Source organism: Cydia amplana, chromosome 12, assembly GCF_948474715.1.
Source record: "Cydia amplana chromosome 12, ilCydAmpl1.1, whole genome shotgun sequence".
NCBI classification, from domain to species: Eukaryota; Metazoa; Arthropoda; class Insecta; order Lepidoptera; family Tortricidae; genus Cydia; species Cydia amplana.
The window spans coordinates 430,183-448,759 of NC_086080.1; the positions used below are offsets into that span (position 1 = coordinate 430,183).

The 18,577-nt window shown below is 36.5% G+C and overlaps 2 protein-coding genes across 2 annotated transcripts in view; one reads left to right on the forward strand and one right to left on the reverse strand.

The window, feature by feature from the left end:
• Positions 1-438: 438 nt before the first annotated feature.
• Positions 439-1,338, reverse strand: LOC134652672 (uncharacterized). The gene has a single exon (XM_063507836.1). The coding sequence runs from the start codon at positions 1,336-1,338 to the stop codon at positions 439-441; it is 900 nt and encodes a 299-aa protein (XP_063363906.1).
• A 263-nt stretch (positions 1,339-1,601) lies between these two features.
• Positions 1,602-18,577, forward strand: part of LOC134652806 (calpain-7-like) — a 119,138-nt gene continuing 102,162 nt past the window's right edge. The window contains exon 1 of the mRNA XM_063507976.1: positions 1,602-1,613. The gene's annotated coding sequence lies outside the window, so the exon portion shown is untranslated. The remainder of the gene's footprint in view (positions 1,614-18,577) is intronic.

An 18,577-nucleotide genomic window follows, 5' to 3' on the forward strand; every position in this document is an offset into this window, starting at 1 on the left:
CTTTAAGTATGTCATTGTACTTCGACTCACCATTGAGGGTTTTAATGGAAAACACGGTGTCCTCTGGAGTCACGGCTGTGGCAATCGCTGACAGTAGTGTCGTACAGTCCAGCAAGCGCTTATGGCGGCAGTCGACGACTAAATTGTAAAAAGATAGGAAGTCGACCCCGATGATGGCCTTGGTGACATCTGCTACGACGAACTGCCAACTGAAGTCTCGACGAAGTCCGAGATCTAGACTCAGCTGAACATGACCGTATGTACTGATGATTGACCCATTAGCAGCGTAGAGTTCGTAATTGGTTTTTGGTCGATATTCGCGTAATGCAGTTTTAGGATAGACGCAAAGATCACTTCCGGTGTCAACGAGGAATTGCATCTTTGATCGTCGGTCTGTGACGAATAAGCGACCGGAACTGGGGCAATCGTTGGCCGCCATTATCGATTGCCCTGCTCGTTTCCCGATGAGAAGTCACACGGCTTCACGCATCTCGTCGCCTGGTGTTGGAACTTGAAGTGGTACCAGCACACTGGGAACTTGCGGTAGCTTGATTGCGAACGCTGCTGACTATTTCCGCGTCGCTGACTGTTGCTGCGTTCACGGTGCTGCGGCTTACCTCCATTTCTGTATCTGGGACGAGAACGTGACCGCATTTCACTGGAGAGCTCCTGCATCTGTCTCGTAAGTGCAGCAATTTGACTAGCCATTAGATCCATAGCTGAACTGCCGGGCTGGCCAGAGGCGCTAGCGACCTGTGGAGTACCTGGATTGATGTCCCATACGCGATCTGCTAGATCCGCCAAAGAATCGAGGGTAGACAGCGGCTGGGTTGCTACGGCACCTTGAATATTATGCGGTAAACGGCTGGTCCAAATGGTCTTCATAAAGTCCTCAGGAACGTCCGGGCCGGCGATATGCTGCAAGTGTCTTAAAAATTGCGAAGGCTTTCTGTCGCCTAATTCCTCGTGGAGCAAGAGTGTCTTCAGTTTCTTCTCCCGTGAAGCTGACAGGCGTTTAATAAGCTCGCTTTTCAACTTTTCATATTTGTTTGTTGCAGGCGGAGATATAATTATATCTTTAACTTCGGCTGCGTACTGCTGTTCTAGTTGCGATAGCACGTAATAAAATTTTGTCGTGTCGGAAGTAATGTTAGACAATATAAATTGGCCTTCCACTTGCTTAAACCAGACTTCAGGTTCTTGTGGCCAAAATGCCGGAATCTTAACTCCGACACGGAATGTGTCGACACCAGTGGTAATGCGCTCGGTACCGTTATCTTTCGTAGGCGTGACTACTTTAGCATCTCTAAAGCTATCCTTCTCTTCAGTATCAGACATTATGCTTGACTTACGGTTTCCTTAGGTTGTTATTGAGATTATCCAGAAGAAAGCTGCGACCTTTGTCCAAAATAGGGGTCACCAGTGTGGTCGTGGTAACGGGATCTGACTCCAAAGAAAACAACCGAATCACTTTCACAGCTGTATTGTGGCAAAGCGGTACATAGTCTCAGGCACAAGCGAAGGAAAGATAATGAAAACAAATGCGTAAGTCGTAAGCGATAAGCGGGCGCGGGCGCAGCGCGGAGCGGCATGCATTCGCCGTCAAGTTGTGAGTCTGACTGGCGTGGCGGGCAGCGCGGCCGGCGCGGGAGCGCGCCTCGTCGAGCCGGTTTACTGGTGTGACGTCACGGCAGCCTGTCCACCGCGTCCGGAGTTTCGACACAAAAGATAGGATAATTTGTTTGTATTGATGTTGATTTTAATATGTTTATTTATATATATTGCATGTGAATTACTATAGTGAAAGTGAATGTTTTTATATATTTATTTATGTATTTATATTTATATATATTGTATTTATTTATTTATATTTACTGTATGTGTATCTTTATTATTTATGTTTAGTGTTATAAATATTCGCTATTAATATTACATGCTAGTTATGTATATAAGTAAATATTATGATATTATTTATTATTATATACATGCATTTAATAGAAGTATAGTGGTTACACCACAAATAATTCAGGTTTTGATTTTTATTACACTTTAAAGTTTATTCTAAGACGTAATGTATTGCAAATTTTGTTATGTTTAAAGCGTGACAAGCAACGTCAAACACACTGATGTCAGCGTACATTGAAGGCAATATTTATTTTGTATGAAAAAGAGGAAGTCTAAAGGATTCATAATTTTTAAAAGTTGCTGAACAAATGTTGGTCAGTTTGAGGAGTACAGCCTACAGTTTAATTTATTGCTCCTGTTACAGGAAGCACCCTGTATATAAAACTTTAACCTTTTAGAGCTCCTTCATTGGATTCTTAAGGAAACAAAATGACCTGCAACCTGCACGCTAACCTGATCTGGAGTAATCTTCTTACTCCGAGCAAGATTTTTCACTTTTAGAGTGATCGGATTGGAGGGAACGATAGGAAAGATCTTTTACAGTCGCCGTCGATCTATACAACGTAGCGGCACAGATGTTCGCGTCCGTATCCCTTTCAGTCGGGTTATTCCCACTAGTTACCACCAAATTGTTACCAGTGGTAACAACTGGGAATTTTTCCCCAGTAGTTACCACTGGCAAGAGATGGGAATATTTTTTCCAAAACCAAATAAAATTTTGGTGGTAATTACTGGAAAAAATTCCCAGTAGTTACCACTGGTAACAACTTGGTGGTAACTAGTGGGAATAACCCCTTTCAGTCGCCCGGTGTTGAAAAGTGACGGTTATTTTATCACGTGGATAAATCCATCTCATCCATAATACGCCTGCTGGTATTTTAGTTAGAGCACCTCGGCCGCTTCGATAGCGGCGGTGGATGATAACATTAAATAACAGATGAACATTCGAATGTGCAACGAAATAACATGAAATTTGATATGAACATACAATAGTTATTTGTACAACAAGTGATCAAAGTTTGATATTTCTTCGAATAAATTCCAGTAAAATAATATAGAAATAACAAACATTAACTGACACTTCAATCGCCAACTTTGACAACAAAAAAAATCTTTGTATGATACGGTCCGAATTGCGGATACGTACTATTTGTCAACTATGGTAAAAATTCTTAAAAGTAAAATAATTAATTTTGCGTGATGATCTGTGTATTTTTTGAGTTCGTTATTTTAATTGTACAATAAAATACCTAAAATATAGTATTCTATCAGTTTTTATGAAATCTTAAACTTTATTTTTATTTATTAATTATTAAGAATTCATACTCGTACGTGGTTTGGAACGATGCGGTCTGAAGTTTTTCGGGGGTCTATTATAAACCGTGAATATACTGTTGAATGTCGTTTTAACTTTTTTTTGTCTGTTTCTTTTTGCTAACAGTGTGAAAGGGACAGAGATAATAGAACCCAAGTATTTCGAACTTTTATTAGACCCCGCATGTTGAAATGACATTTGACTATAAAGGTCACTTGAATGTCATTTTGTCTAACTCAGTGAGCAAAATCGCATTTTGCTCACTGTTTTTAAGAATCAAAGTACCCTTGTTCGAGCTGCTGAGGTGAAAATAACATTATATCGATGTCACGTGCTACATTCATGGACAAAAGAGGAGCGCAAAAATAAAGTTAGGTAAATTACTAACTTTGAAATTATTATAGGTGCTGTAAAGGTAATTAAACCTTTTTTTTGCGTTCCTCTAAATTTGTCCATGAGTATAGTTGTTCTTGCTAGGAATTTAAAGGGAGCGAAGAGCTTAACTTCGATTGTATGAGAGCGGCTTTTTAGCGGCGGGGTCGTGTGACTCTTAAGATTTCTAAAGTTCAAATTAGTACTTGTTACCCTAATGTGTACCTAACACTAAATTACCGTAGGTAACCTGATATTTACATTTCTTAGATTGAAGTGTTAATTAATCATTTCACCTCAGAAACCGTTGAAACAAACCAAGCCAAGTGTTCTATTTTAAAACGTCGTGACACAGCACTACGTAGTATCGGTATTTTTATTTCATTACCTACCTACCTACAAGTGGGTCAGTAGAAAATTGTAACTAGGTACTATTTTGTAGTAAATTTTAATATTTTTATTTAAAAGCCTCCGTGGTAGCCGTACGGGTGTCAGTGTAAAGTGTCATTCAATAGAACTTGCTAATTATGTAAACAAACCGCCATACTAAAATTGACACTGAATGTAATTTACTAGCAACTTTTGTTTACATAAGTTAGCAAGTTCGTTTGAATGACACTTTACGTTCGAATAGACATCAACATGACATCAAGTCTTGGCTCGGTTCGTGTTTGACCTATCCTATAGTGATTTTGCCTTGCCCTTAATCCCGGTAGGCCAGTACCTCACAAGGCTTATTTTTGTTCCTGAATTACGGATGTTTGTTTATAAGACATACTTTTTAATATTAATTACATCTTTCCTAACTATCGTACATTAGGTACTATTGTATATTTTGTTACTAAAGCTCTGATGGTTTCCTAGAATAGCGGTGCCGTCATATAGCGGCCGTCTCCATACAAAATACTACCCCATCCATGTTTAGCCCTAGTATTTTGTATGGTCAGCAGCCGTCTGCTATATGACGGCACCGGCGCTATGCTAGGAAAACAGCGTGTTTTTGTCCGCCGCGTGTGCCGATGTTGGTGATTGATAAAAATATCTATATCCTTCCCTGGACCTCAAACTATCTACCTTACATATGAAGAGTGAAGAGGAAACAGACAGATATATATATTTAATTACTTTCGCATTTATAATTATTTTAGGGATGATGACACATAGGTATTGAATTTTATAACAAAATCTAGTAAAATAGATATCAAACGAGCAATTTATCACAATAATGTGGATATTAAAATAAAAGATTGAAAAATTACAAAAATACAGGACTTGAAAGTATCAAAATTTAAGTTTTTTTTTTAACTTCCAAAAACGATAAAAGTAAGGATACCATTCGATTCCTTACATTTCATCCAAAAAAATATTGTATAGCAAAGCAACTATATACATAAACGCAATATTTCACCGACAAAAACACAATTTTCTTGTTTTGTCCATACTACAAGATGGGCTCCCAGAGACCTTGACGTCACGTTCCCTTGCCGTTTTGTTTAGGGCGTTACGGGAGTGAAGTGCGAATGTCGGCCTTTGACTACAATTTCTGACTTTTGTGTTACTTTAATTAATGCAATGGGTCCCATATAGACATTTGATCCTAAAAACAAACCCGATCGATTGATACCATAAATGAAAATTGGTCATGTAGCCTATTAATAGAATTAATCGTGCTTTTCGGCATATTTTGTGTTGACAGTATTATTTATCTGTATTCATTTAAAATTTTCGATCAGGTTTTTTAATAATATGAATATAAAAGTAAAATATAATAAAAACAATAGTGTTGCTACTGGCTGTCTGTACCATCAGCCGCTAATAAAGTTGCATGGCAACATTATCAATGAATTAATTCATCTTTTCTCCATGCAATTTCGCAGCTTACTGTACATGGTAATAGCTACTGGAATATTTATTTGCCAAATCTAAATCAATATTACATCTGCGAGTTATAGTTTTCCTTAAATTAGCCGAGGCAACACGAGATATATTAGAAACGAAAGTTATCATATTTGGTGTTGATTACTTTAGTTGTTTCATTATTGTTTGACAGTTATCACTAAGAGTTACTTATAGTTTCAGGAATGAAACGCTAAACCAAAGTTCATACCTATCTATTCCGAAATACAGTAGAAGTATACATGTGTACCTAAGTATTCTATTTATATAAAGGTATAAAAATAAGATCAAAATCGGCGTAACTAGTTGTAAAATCTGAATCGGACTCAAAATCAAAAAATCTTTATTCCATGAGTTTGGTTTTCCTAATTATGAAATTGTCATTTATTAATGATATGAATGTAAAGGGCGATATAAAGAAACACGATGTTACTTCAATGGCGGTTTATTCTGAACTAAAAACATGGTCAAGCGCGAGCGGCATACCCACATATTCATATCTAAACCTAATAGTTATGTTTACCTACATGTATAGTATTGTGATATACTACAATTAACACACGTTGTGCTATCAGTAATACTCTTATCTTTACCATCGGTGAACCTTATATTTTGGCAATAAGGTTTAGATGAGTTGTGTACACGGGTTGAGGGAGTGTTTGTCTAACTTTCTCAACGATGGGGGTTGGCAGGTGTAAAAGGGTACACGACCACAGAATAACTAATAGTACTACCGTACAGAAAATTCACTCCTTCACAAAAGTCAGATTTAGGTATAAAATTACACATATATTGCCGCCTGCAAGCAAAATTGAAACTTATAACCGCGCACGAACCGTGAATCTCCTTTGCGCGCCGCAGTTTTATGACCGAGCTGTGAGTGTCGGCACGGGGTTATCACTTGACAAGTTTTATACATATACCCACTGATTTATTATTTTTAAGATAAATATGTAGGAATTACAAACGTTGATTATGTAAATATACATTTTTTATCCGGAGATAGTATGTCTGATTCTCACGGAAGTAAGTTTCGAAGCCATTGTGTATTTTCAATTTTGCGCGAGCGCCACGTGACACTACTATCGTGCACGCCGAGCGGCAGCCCACTGCCATACGCCTGTCCGATGGGCGCGCCGGCCAAATATACCTAAACTGCGGAGTGACACCCCCCTGACACGACTACACGAACATGACAAACATGAGTAATTTACCCTCATCAACCCTAACTTGGAAAGGCAACACTTGTTGTCGATCTTCTATGATAAAAAATGCAATTGAATTAATTTTGAATATTTTTTATGCCAGTGAAAACATACCTTTACAAACAAAGAAAAAGTAGGTAGTTCCGGTTCCATTAGCATACCTATCGGTGTGAGTTTGAGTCTCACTGGACGATTATAAAGTGGTGAGAGCCGGCCGCCAAATCTACGGAACTTGACACCCTTCGGCCAAAACTCCTCCTTGTTGAATGTCGATGTCTTAAAAAATATTTGACGCCTGCAGCAATGCTGAACAGTGTCTAACGCAGCAGTCTCAATCCGAATGTAACCATTATCTGCATATCCTCGGGTCTGCATCCCAATAGGTACATAACTCAAATTAAATAACCAACTACGTACCTATAGGTTAATTAAAAGTTAAACCTAATTTGGCAGCTGCTATGCTAGTTGCTAGGTGTTCGAAATAAACACAAACGTGGTCATAACGTTTCATGTGTTTGAAAAATAAACAATTAGTGAGATTTACTTAGTCCAAGGTATATGTTTTCTGTGTATTATTACTGTACCTACTTATAATTACCCCATCCATATCAAAGTCAAAGGACTTATATAATAAAATTTACCCACATTTAAATAATTAGGTACTTAATGACAAAATTTAAAGGTGTTTAAAATATAATTAAGGGTTCATTGCGGTCGCCATTCGTAGGGCTATAATAATATACATTTTTGGGTAATTATCATACATCGGTCGGGGTTTTTGGTGCGGTAATGTTTCACACTAGCTAAAAAATAGGTAAAAACTGTAAAAACCGATACTATTCTAACATTTCTAAGCACATTTGGAGATTAATGGTATTTATTTTACTATAAACAAAGTTATCGAAGTCAGTCCCGCACCAAATACCCCGATATATGGTCATTATAGGTATAACTCCACTTCAATGGCATTTCTACGAAAACATTAAAGAAATGACAAGTGTTTTAATAACATGAAAGAAAACATATTGTATTTTTATTACCGTACACTTTTAATGGCGTTAGTAAACTGTGTAATTGTTTATCTGCCATAGACAACAAAAAGCCTACACTTTGTTTTTAGGGTTCCGTACCAGAATGTGCATTATTATGATTTACTTATAGACATGTCACTTTCAACCCGCTTCGTTAAATAATGAGTCTTTTTCAGAAGAAGTTAAACGAAAAATTAATATGGAATAGCGAAATGGAATAGTGGTGCTAAATTAAATTATTTTAGTTCAATATTTCTTGCAGTAAGTTATTATTTGTTTCAATATTAGACACGATTGCGAAGAGCGCGGGATTAAAATACAAAATACATATTGCCTTGAAATACGTTTTGATCAACAATTGTCATATAGCGGAGCGATAATAAGCAGCATTTATTAGCATTAATGAGTTAAATATTATCTTAGTTTCACAGCATTTCTATTTTGCGTGCAAATCTATTTAGCTTTCAGGTACCGAAATGAGAAAATAAACTCTTCATATACCTAACATATTTCATGAATATTTTAACCTTTACTTTTGTAATTTTGCATGTTGCCTTAAGGCGGTGCCTATGTGGGAATATTACGTATAAATGGTGTTTATATGTACTTATGGAAATTGATGGATAATTTATATAAGCAAGGAAAGATGAAAAAGAGCATTTTCACTTAACTGTACACCTTAAAGCGCGACTTAAGTCGTGTTTCAGTAACGTCTGACCGTTACATTCCTGACAAAATGTAAGGGATCTGACATTGACCGTCAGTTTTGTAACGATTGCTAACCGGCAGTTAAAGGTGCACAGTTAAGTGAAAATGCCCAAAAACGCTTTACGCGGTTGTTATAATGCGAGACAGTGTATACTTATAGCAATGTGAATTAAAATGTGATGTATCTATGTTTTATTAGTATATAATATATTGCCACCCAGGTGAATTGTTAAGTATGTATACCTACTATTTTTCAAACAGGTTGGGTACGGTGACGGAAGCTGTTTGAAAAATAGTATCTATAGGGCGATTGGCCAGAATGATAACTTTTGTGTGACTTTAACAAATCGTTAGATTATACCGTTGAACCAAGTTACCAAATGTTATCATGCCAAACATCGGCTTTTTAGATAATAGCGTCACGTACGTAGCGTAGACAATACACTCCTTTTTTGGGCAGTCGTGTAAAAATAGTTAAATATTAGTTCCCGCGATTCGCAGCATTCATGTTTCGCCGGATCCTTGTTCCGTTATACATTCTCGTTTAGTCGGATCGTGACGTAGGTACTAAAGTAAATTCGGCGAAACAGGAATTCAGCAATAAATACCTCCAAGAATGCGGCGAATCGGGAACTTAAACACTCTTGTAAAACTCAATCAAATGTGTACCGTATTCCCGTGCAATCAAATATAAATTTCAATGGCTATAACGACTGTTATGTATGTACAAAAAGTACTGAGGTTGACTGAAGCTGAAGCAGCATGACAAATACGAACGTTGCCGAGAAAATACGATGGAAAACAATATGCACTACCTACATCTGTACACGATTATATATTTTTTGTTCCACGTTTCGCTTCGAAATATGCATTTAATTTCTATAAATTTCCTATGAAACCAGCCTATTATTAAACAAGTTACAGTTAGACCAACTTGCGTGGGAAGATCTCCACAAACAAAAGTAATCCTGATCTTTTCGTCACGAGCTATTAAACTAAAGGGGATGATCTTCAATAAACCTTAAAGGCGATGCTTACCGTCAAGGGCTCAAACTGACGACTTTTCTCGTAAAGTGGCATATACTGACGACTGTTTAATTTAGTGTATAACAAGGGCAAATAAAAGGCATACCTAAGTACGTAATATAGAGAAGTTAAATCGAGGTACCCACTGCCGTATTCGAACATCAAGATATTCACAAGAGACGAGACGTACTAGATCCATTCTAGATACGTTATAGTTTAGATTTCAACTAGTTCTCTTTTGCAGCGCAATTCGGGCAACCAATGTCACTTTTACGATAGATCGTGTTAGATATATATTAGATGTGAATTAGATCTCTAAGTAATATCTTGTGGAAATCGTTCAAGAGTATCTCCAGAATCGCGGAAATGTCAAATTTGACAGGTTAGATCTTAAACATATCGTTATCGTATCTTGGCGATGTCTAAAAGATATCTAATAGATGTCTATTACAAAATCCGAATCGGTCCCCTACAATTTATAAATTTAATATGTTTATTTTTTGAGCTTTGTCAGTACATAATTATGAAGCGTAAAGCCAGGAAATTAGGAGGCAATTAGGAGGAAGAAATATCTCGACACATCCAGTAAAATTTTATCAGAAGTATATTCATTATGTATTATTTCAGAGTCGGTCTGAAAAAATATACTTCTGTTAGCATTTTGCCCATTAGATCCTTGCTATTTTGTACTCAAGTTATAATTAGGTACTATATGTAACGTTTAATGTCCCTTTTTAGGTTCCGTAGCCAAATGGCAAAAAACGGAACCCTTATAGATTCGTCATGTCTGTCTGTCTGTCTGTCTGTCTGTCTGTCTGTCTGTTTGTCTGTCCGTCTGTCCGTCCGTATGTCACAGTCACTTTTCTCCGAAACTATAAGAACTATACTGTTGAAACTTGGTAAGTAGATGTATTCTGTGAACCGCATTAAGATTTTCACACAAAAATAGAAAAAAAATAATCAATTTTTGGGGTTCCCCATACTTAGAACTGAAACTCAAAAATTTTTTTTTCATCAAAAGAATACGTGTGGGGTATCTATGGATAGGTCTTCAAAAATGATATTGAGGTTTCTAATATCATTTTTTTCTAAACTGAATAGTTTGCGCGAGAGACACTTCCAAAGTGGTAAAATGTGTGTCCCCCCCCCCCTGTAACTTCTAAAATAACAGAATGATAAAACTAAAAAAATATATGATGTACATTACCATGTAAACTTCCACCGAAAATTGGTTTGAACGAGATCTAGTAAGTAGTTTTTTTTTAATACGTCATAAATCGCCTAAATACGGAACCCTTCATGGGCGAGTCCGACTCGCACTTGGCCGCTTTTTATAGATTTTCGTAAATAACTCTGGTGGCCCGTACCAAAAAAACGTTCCTACATAAATAATCTACATAAAATTTTCTACAAAAAAGATTCAGTACACTTTTTCGCTAGGTCCGTAAAATTTGTTCTAAAATGTTTTTTTTTTTTTTAGTTTTTCGTAAATAACTTGTAAACGCTACCGTAGCGGAATATATCGCAAAATGAATACAACTAGGGAACAAGTCAAATTATTATTATTTTATTTTGTACCTTGTATTTGTACCTGTTGCTAAATAGTCACATTACAAAAATAACTTGAAATAGATGTCAGAATCAGTATCGCATCATCCGACAAAATCGATACTCATCTACGAATTGCCATTTCCCGGCCGCTGACCGTCAATGTGGTTTTTTATTAAAAAATCTTGTCAAATCTATTTCAATGACATCGCGAGATCCAACAAAATGCTGGATGAAAAATGATGATCTATCGTTTTAAATCGGTCACAGCGCATCCCACACCGCACGTTACACCGGAGCTCGCTAAATGAACGTATCATTTCATCCCACTACATTAATTACGGAGTTTTACAATTTACATACGTGTGTTGTAATTAGTAATAGAATAAAACACCTGCGTTGCGGGTTTAGCTTTTAAACCATATTTATTTAAATGTTAAGGTCGATAATTAACCCCTTAACTGCCTTGTCCCGTATCCATCCCAGACAATTTGGGCTGTAATTAACAGTTGAAAGGTTGTTAATTCAGTAGCAAACTTTTGACATTGGCGTTCGAAGGGTTAAGCCTGCGGGTTTAGCACGGTTCCATTTTTATCCACTATCACTAAGCCCGTCACTTTCGCACTTACATGCTTGTTAGAACGTGACAGGCATGGTGATAAATGATAAAAATGCGACCGTGCTACTAGGGCTGGTAAATATAATGGATGTAGGATCTCTAGAACTACTGTGTCGTATACATATTAAAATTATGCATTATATTATTATACCTATAATTAGGTTAGGCTAGGTATCGCATAATATTACATAGTATTACCGCATAGTATTACGAATTAGGTAGGTACCGCAGTTTGACTTTAATTGTAAGTAGGTAGTTAGTTATACTCCTAGGCCAGTCATATCTAATACTAGGAATCGTAAACTAACGGCTAGTTCTGATTTGTTAATACATATGTTGTTAGGACCATTACAAACATTTGCAGCACTCGAAAAACCGTGAAGTTTTCGCATCTTTTTTGCCATTCTCAATATAAGTCCTAAACTAAGCGGTTTAAAAAAAGTTCTATTAATAGATTTTAAATGTTAACAAATGCAACATTTTTGGATTGACGTGTTTGAGAATATAATTTAGGCGTAGGAAACCTATTAAAACATCAACCAAATAATTAACGTCAAACCGTCCCTTATAACAATATCTGCTTCAATTAAAAACCTCATTAGCGATCACGATGTTGCAAATATGAATATGTAATATTGCAATATCCGAGCCTTTGAAACTTTGGGACACAATTTAAAACTGAATGTGACTGAAAGTGAAAATGTGTACTTATAAGTAATTATAACATTGATTAATGGGACGTCATGGGTTATTTTATAATACAAGTAATTTAAGATAAACGTATTTTTAAATTACGAGCATAATTTGAGTCTTCGTGAGGTTTGTGACCGATTTTATTTATTTAAATTTTTACTATTACACAAAATAGTACAAGTTATAAAGGTTGAATGGTAGCATTCGACCATAAGGAGCTAAGCAGAGATTTAACCCGTGGAGCGCCCTAACAAGACACATGTGCTAGTAACTAGTATAGGAGTTCCATACTACGGTAATTCTGGGGCGCTCCAGGGGTTAATATGTATTTTTAAGAAAACGGAGGGATTATGTCAGAAGAGCAAGTTTAGGTAACGATTTCTTAAAAAAATCGATCGTGTTAGCTGCACATTCTTGTGAATACAAGTCAAGTCTGTTCTCGTGTAAGTGACTTGTATGTCTTTTATGAGAATAAATATCTTTAAACCTAACCTGAATACATTTTTGTTTTTTATGCAACTCACTTTTGCTCATTTTTGTTCTGTATAGATTGTATCATGTATCTTAATTTATAGCTGATAAAATTAAACAACAAAGTGGATTAATTTAATACAATTAATAAATAATTTATTGTATTTCCTGATTTCTTTGTATCTGCTACCGACTGTATAATGTCATACGATTAAATAAATAAATAATGGGTAGTTCGGTACCCATAAGCCTGCACTAACAATGTTCATCGCCTTTTGACGTGCGTCAGCAGTAATGGTCGCAGATACCATCTCCGCCCACTTGATGACGTCTAGGGGTCATGACCTATGTTGTTTTGCGTCCGTATGTTGGGAAAATCGTAAAAATAACTTGTTTTTCAGTAATTAAACGTTTTTCGCACTATGTGCGATCTTGATCAAAAAATTTCCCGATCACTTTACCAATATGCTAATCAAGTACGCAGGTACCTCCCTAACGAAGACGACGAAATGAAAGTAGGGAGACATTTTGTGTAGTAATCTTATTGACACATAAATGCTGAACAAAATGATATTTTTAGCAAATATTTTCACCAAATCGTGTTTATTTCTTCTCTTGATTTATTTCTTCTATTTCTATCTTGATTGATGAATTTGATTTCCATAATCTTCGAATCCACGGTCGTTGCTTGCAAAAGCCTGTTTACTTACATTATAAATACGCGCCTATTTAATTACCTACCTAATATTATTAATACGAAATTATAAGCTTTGTGTAATTTTACTGATATACATTTTTGCAATGTAAATTATTAAAGGTCGCTTTGTAATTGATTTGTTTACGTGTATTCATGTGGAACTTTTCTTTCTTTCGTGTCGTTATAATAATTTAAGTTATCAAATGCATTGAGCCCCTGCAATAGAATTTCCTGTAAAATCAAAGTAACAATAAAGGTTTTTTAATAAGTAGGTAGTTACAATTACCTTTGAGAAAACTAAATACATACAAGTAGAGTTGGCCAAGCGCCTTATAAACGCAACGGGTGACCGGAAGGCTGATGGAGCTTACCTCGCCCAACGCATTGGCGTTGCCGCGCTGCCCTGGGCCAATTTTTTATTTGTAGGCTTTTTCTTTTTAGGTAAGTAGGTAGTTTTAGTTTATTTTGTTTAGTTCTTAGTACTTAATTTCTTTTTGTTTGTATACAATGGTCTTACTTAATTGTAACTGTTTATTTTCCTTTTATCTCCTCTGCTGTGTGTACTGCGCTAAAATGTGTACATACAAAAGGCTTAAGAGAGCACCCATTTGCGCTTCTGTCTCATCTCAAGTGGTACTCGCGAGTAAGTACCTATAACAACTTAATTGTTTTCACATTTAACACGTTACAAATTTTGTACAAAGGGGTTTTAATATTTTGAATGCAATATATATTTATTTGCACTTTAACGCAAAATTTAATTTTTTATATTTGATTGTTACACGTTTTATTGAAGGAAAATGCCTTGAAATATTTCGCACTTGAATGTCGTATTTCTATGGAAAAATATTCTATTAATTGAAAAAAAAAGCAAGTCAAAACAAAACCAAACAGAACATTGGTAATATCGTTAATTACGTATTGAACTTGTGGACCATAGTTGAAGTACCTTACCTACTGGATTATAGTTAGGTGGTTTTACGGAAGCTATGTTGCTTCGAAAACGTCTTATCAGTATTGTCTAAATCCAATCCTATTCGTTGCATTGTTATATGACTTTTATTTTCAAATAGAAATAGTTCATTCTTCGTATTTTCTTTATATTCCTCCATCTTTTCTTATCAGTTATTATACTGCTGTCTCAATTACAATTTCAGATATTGATTCAAAATCAACCTAACCGCATTCGTTATAGCATCTAAATTTCAGAAAACGCCCAAAAAGCTCATTCACTAGAGGATTACGGAAACAATTACGCAAACTTATCATCTGATGAGGCGTCTAATGTGTCCCTTCTAGACCGTGGACCTTACAGCGTGGGCTTAAGGTCGAGAATAGCTTGGACGGTGGGCACGGTGGCATTTCTTGGCTACCGCACGGGATTAACAGTGGATAGACACAGTTCGGGTGACGACACAATGCATAATACCTAAGTGGGTATCAGCTTACCCTTAGGGCGTTTTCACATTGTTCTCACCGATATCGGATATAGCAATCCTCCATCTGCCGCGGTCAGGCCATGGTCAGGCCGCAACCGCGGGGGCGCCATCGCCATCTTTAGCGGTCACAGGCATTTAGGTAATAAAAGACCTAAATGACTCTGTCCCAAAAAACTTCTAAGTACCAGATTATTCCGGTCTCAAACTTTGCCGCCATATAGCCACATCGTTAAGATTATTCCTCTAAAAACTATCTGCTAAGGCTTTAAGGGCGTCACGTCGCGACGCGACCTTCGGATTTGCAAGTTGCGGACATTCCAATTTAATTACAATCGGTGTTTCGGTGCAGATATTGCGAAGACTATTTGTCAAACAGATATAAACCATATTATTTAACATAACAAAATTTAGAATGAAGAGGTCCTCAATTCGGCGGAATTTTTGACGGAAGCTTAAGTAAACACCCAAATCACACGTGCCGTCGTTAAAAATAGAGGAGTTCCCTCAGAAATTCGTCATATATTCCGTTATCTCAGATCAGAACCAAATAAATATGTAACAACCTAGGATGTGTGACTGCTTTCATACAAAAACATAATTACTCAAACCTTCGGATGATAAAATAAATAAATAATTAATTGCCTTTTTCTAATAACAAGAAGCTCGCGATCCCACGGCATACTAGCATAATGATTCTCTCGATCACTCATAATATGTATATAATCTTAAGAGTTAGATTTAGTTAAATTAACCCCAATTCCCTAGTTGTTTATTGTAATCTTAACTAAGCCCCAATTGTTTCAGAAATGATGTGCCACAGCCGACTGGGCGCCGTATGGGTGTTGCTGGCAGCCGCGGCCGCCGTCGAACTGTACGGGTCGCCACCGCAATTTGACAATGAGCTCATGTACCAGGTAAGGGCACAGAATAACTAATGTAAGGGTTAGAAATATGTCACATCACAATGTGGGGCGTGGTCTGTACGGGCAGTTGCCGAACTGTAATGAATTGGCACCAGAATTTGACAATAAGCTCATGTATAATAATACCACCCCTGAAATTCGTTTCAAAAATTCTAACTTAAAAAAGCGGCCAAGTGCGAGTCGGACTCGCCCATGAAGGGTTCCGTATTTAGGGGATTTATGACGTATTGAAAAAAAAACTACTTACCTACTAGATCTCGTTCAAACCAATTTCGGTGGAAGTTTGCATAGTAATGTACATCATATATTTTTTTTAGTTTTATCATTCTCTTATTTTAGACGTTACAGGGGGGGGGGGGGGGACACACATTTTACCACTTTGGAAGTGTCTCTCGCGCAAACTATTCAGTTTAGAAAAAAATGATATTAGAAACCTCAATATCATTTTTGAAGACCTATCCATAGATACCCCACACGTATGGGTTTGATGAAAAAAATTTTTTTGAGTTTCAGTTCTAAGTATGGGGAACCCCCAAAATTTATTGTTTTTTTTTTCTATTTTTGTGTGAAAATCTTAATGCGGTTCACAGAATACATCTACTTACCAAGTTTTAACAGTATAGTTCTTATAGTTTCGGAAAAAAGTGGCTGTGACATACACGGACAGACAGACAGACATGACGAATCTATAAGGGTTCCGTTTTTTTCCATTTGGCTACGGAACCCTAAAAACTTGCATGCAATATTCAATACATTTGTTAATTACAGAGTACCTACAATGAATTCAGTCAGTCTACCAAATACCACAATGTAACGAAAATCGCATACAAATTTTTGAACCGTCTAAATAGGGCTTTAATCACTGAGTCTTCATAGACGTGTATCTTTAATGGTTATAAATAATTACTTCAAAAACTAATCTAAGGTAAGGCATAGGTTATTACTCATTACTTACCAACAACTTTTCCAAACTCAAGTTACAAAATGAGGAAAAGTTATTATAACTGTTTCCTAAGTAGAAGCTGCTTGGATTAATTATATTAAGTAATATAGTTAAGTGCTAAGACGCATTCTATTCATCCTATTCCCTATTCCGCATGAGGATATGGTGGACATTTAGTGTAGGTACGGAATGTCAGTCTTAGAAGAGGTCACACTTCTTATACCTACATAGGTTTTAGGGCTATAAAAAGACTATAATAAATAATAATAATAAAATACTTTATTGCACACTACAAAATAAAAGTTACAGAGAATACATTGGACTTTAACGCAGTAGGTAACAACAGGCGGACTTATCGCTAAACAGCGATTTCTTCCAGACAACCTCCAGATAGCGAAACGGTGAACATACATATAGTGTAGTGTAGTTAAGTGGACTATGTAAGAATTTTTAAATTTTGTTTCATATTTGAAAAATTTTGAACGCCAATGTACATCGTGATCACTTGTGACAGTTGTGACGTCGTGTCTGTACACACATGTACCTATGCGACGTTTTGTGATGCAGTGCTTCTTTTTTATGGAAAAATTAATGTCGTCTATTTTTTACAAAACCAATTTCATTGTGTTCATTAGGACCTAAACTAACTACGAGGGGTGTTCAAAATATTCTCGGTATGAGAATGAAAACAAACAAGTACGAAAAGTTTGATATTTTTATTTTTCAATATACTCCCCCCCTATGTTCATACACTTAAAAGATCGATCAATTATTTTTTTTAATCCTGCATAAAAATATTTTTTATCTTTGGTGTAAAAATGCTCCTCCACTGCCGCCTTCAATGCTTCATCATCGGAAAATTTATTTCCACGCAGATCCTTTTTAAGATTGGGGAACAAAAAGAAGTCGCTGGGGGCTAAGTCCGGACTATACGGTGGGTGAGTAACAGTTTCAAACCCACATTCAACAATAGCTGCCTTGGCAATATGAGCAGTATGGACGGGGGCGTTGTCATGCAGAAGCATAACACCTTTGGTTAACTTTCCTCGCCTCTTTTCTTTGATTGCATCCTTTAATTGACGTAGAATGTTAGCGTAGTACTGTCCTGTGATATTTATACCTTTTTCTTTATAATCGATCAGTAATACTCCTTCACAATCCCAAAATATCGTGGCCATGACCTTGCCAGCTGAAGGGATGACCTTGAACTTCTTGGGATGAGCTGAACCCTTAATGTGCCACTGCATGGACTCTTGTTTACTCTCTGGGTCATAATGATGAACCCAGGTTTCATCTCCAGTAACTATTCTTTGCAGCACCTCATCAGGATTTTCACCGCACAGGTCAATAAAATCGGAACAACAAGCTACACGCATGTCTTTTTGAAGCCGAGTCAGCATTCGCGGAACCCATCTTGCACTTACTTTTGACATATTAAGATGGTCATGGATAATATCATGTACGGTACCAATAGAGAGATTGGTTACTTGTGCTATAGATTTTACCTTCACTCGACCATCTTCCAATATAAGTTTTTCCACTTTATCAATATTTTCTTGTGAAGTAGCTACTACAGGCCGGCCAGGTCTAGGGTCGTCTTCAACACTCTCCCTTCCACGTTTAAACTCGCTTGACCACTTTTGAATGGTAGATAAAGAAGGAGCAGACTCACGGTAAACACAATCCATTTCCTCTTTTATGGTTTTTTGATTTTTACCCTGTTTTGTCAAGAATTTTATCACGCATCGATGTTCTAATTTAGTTAACATTGTCAATTCCCACATGA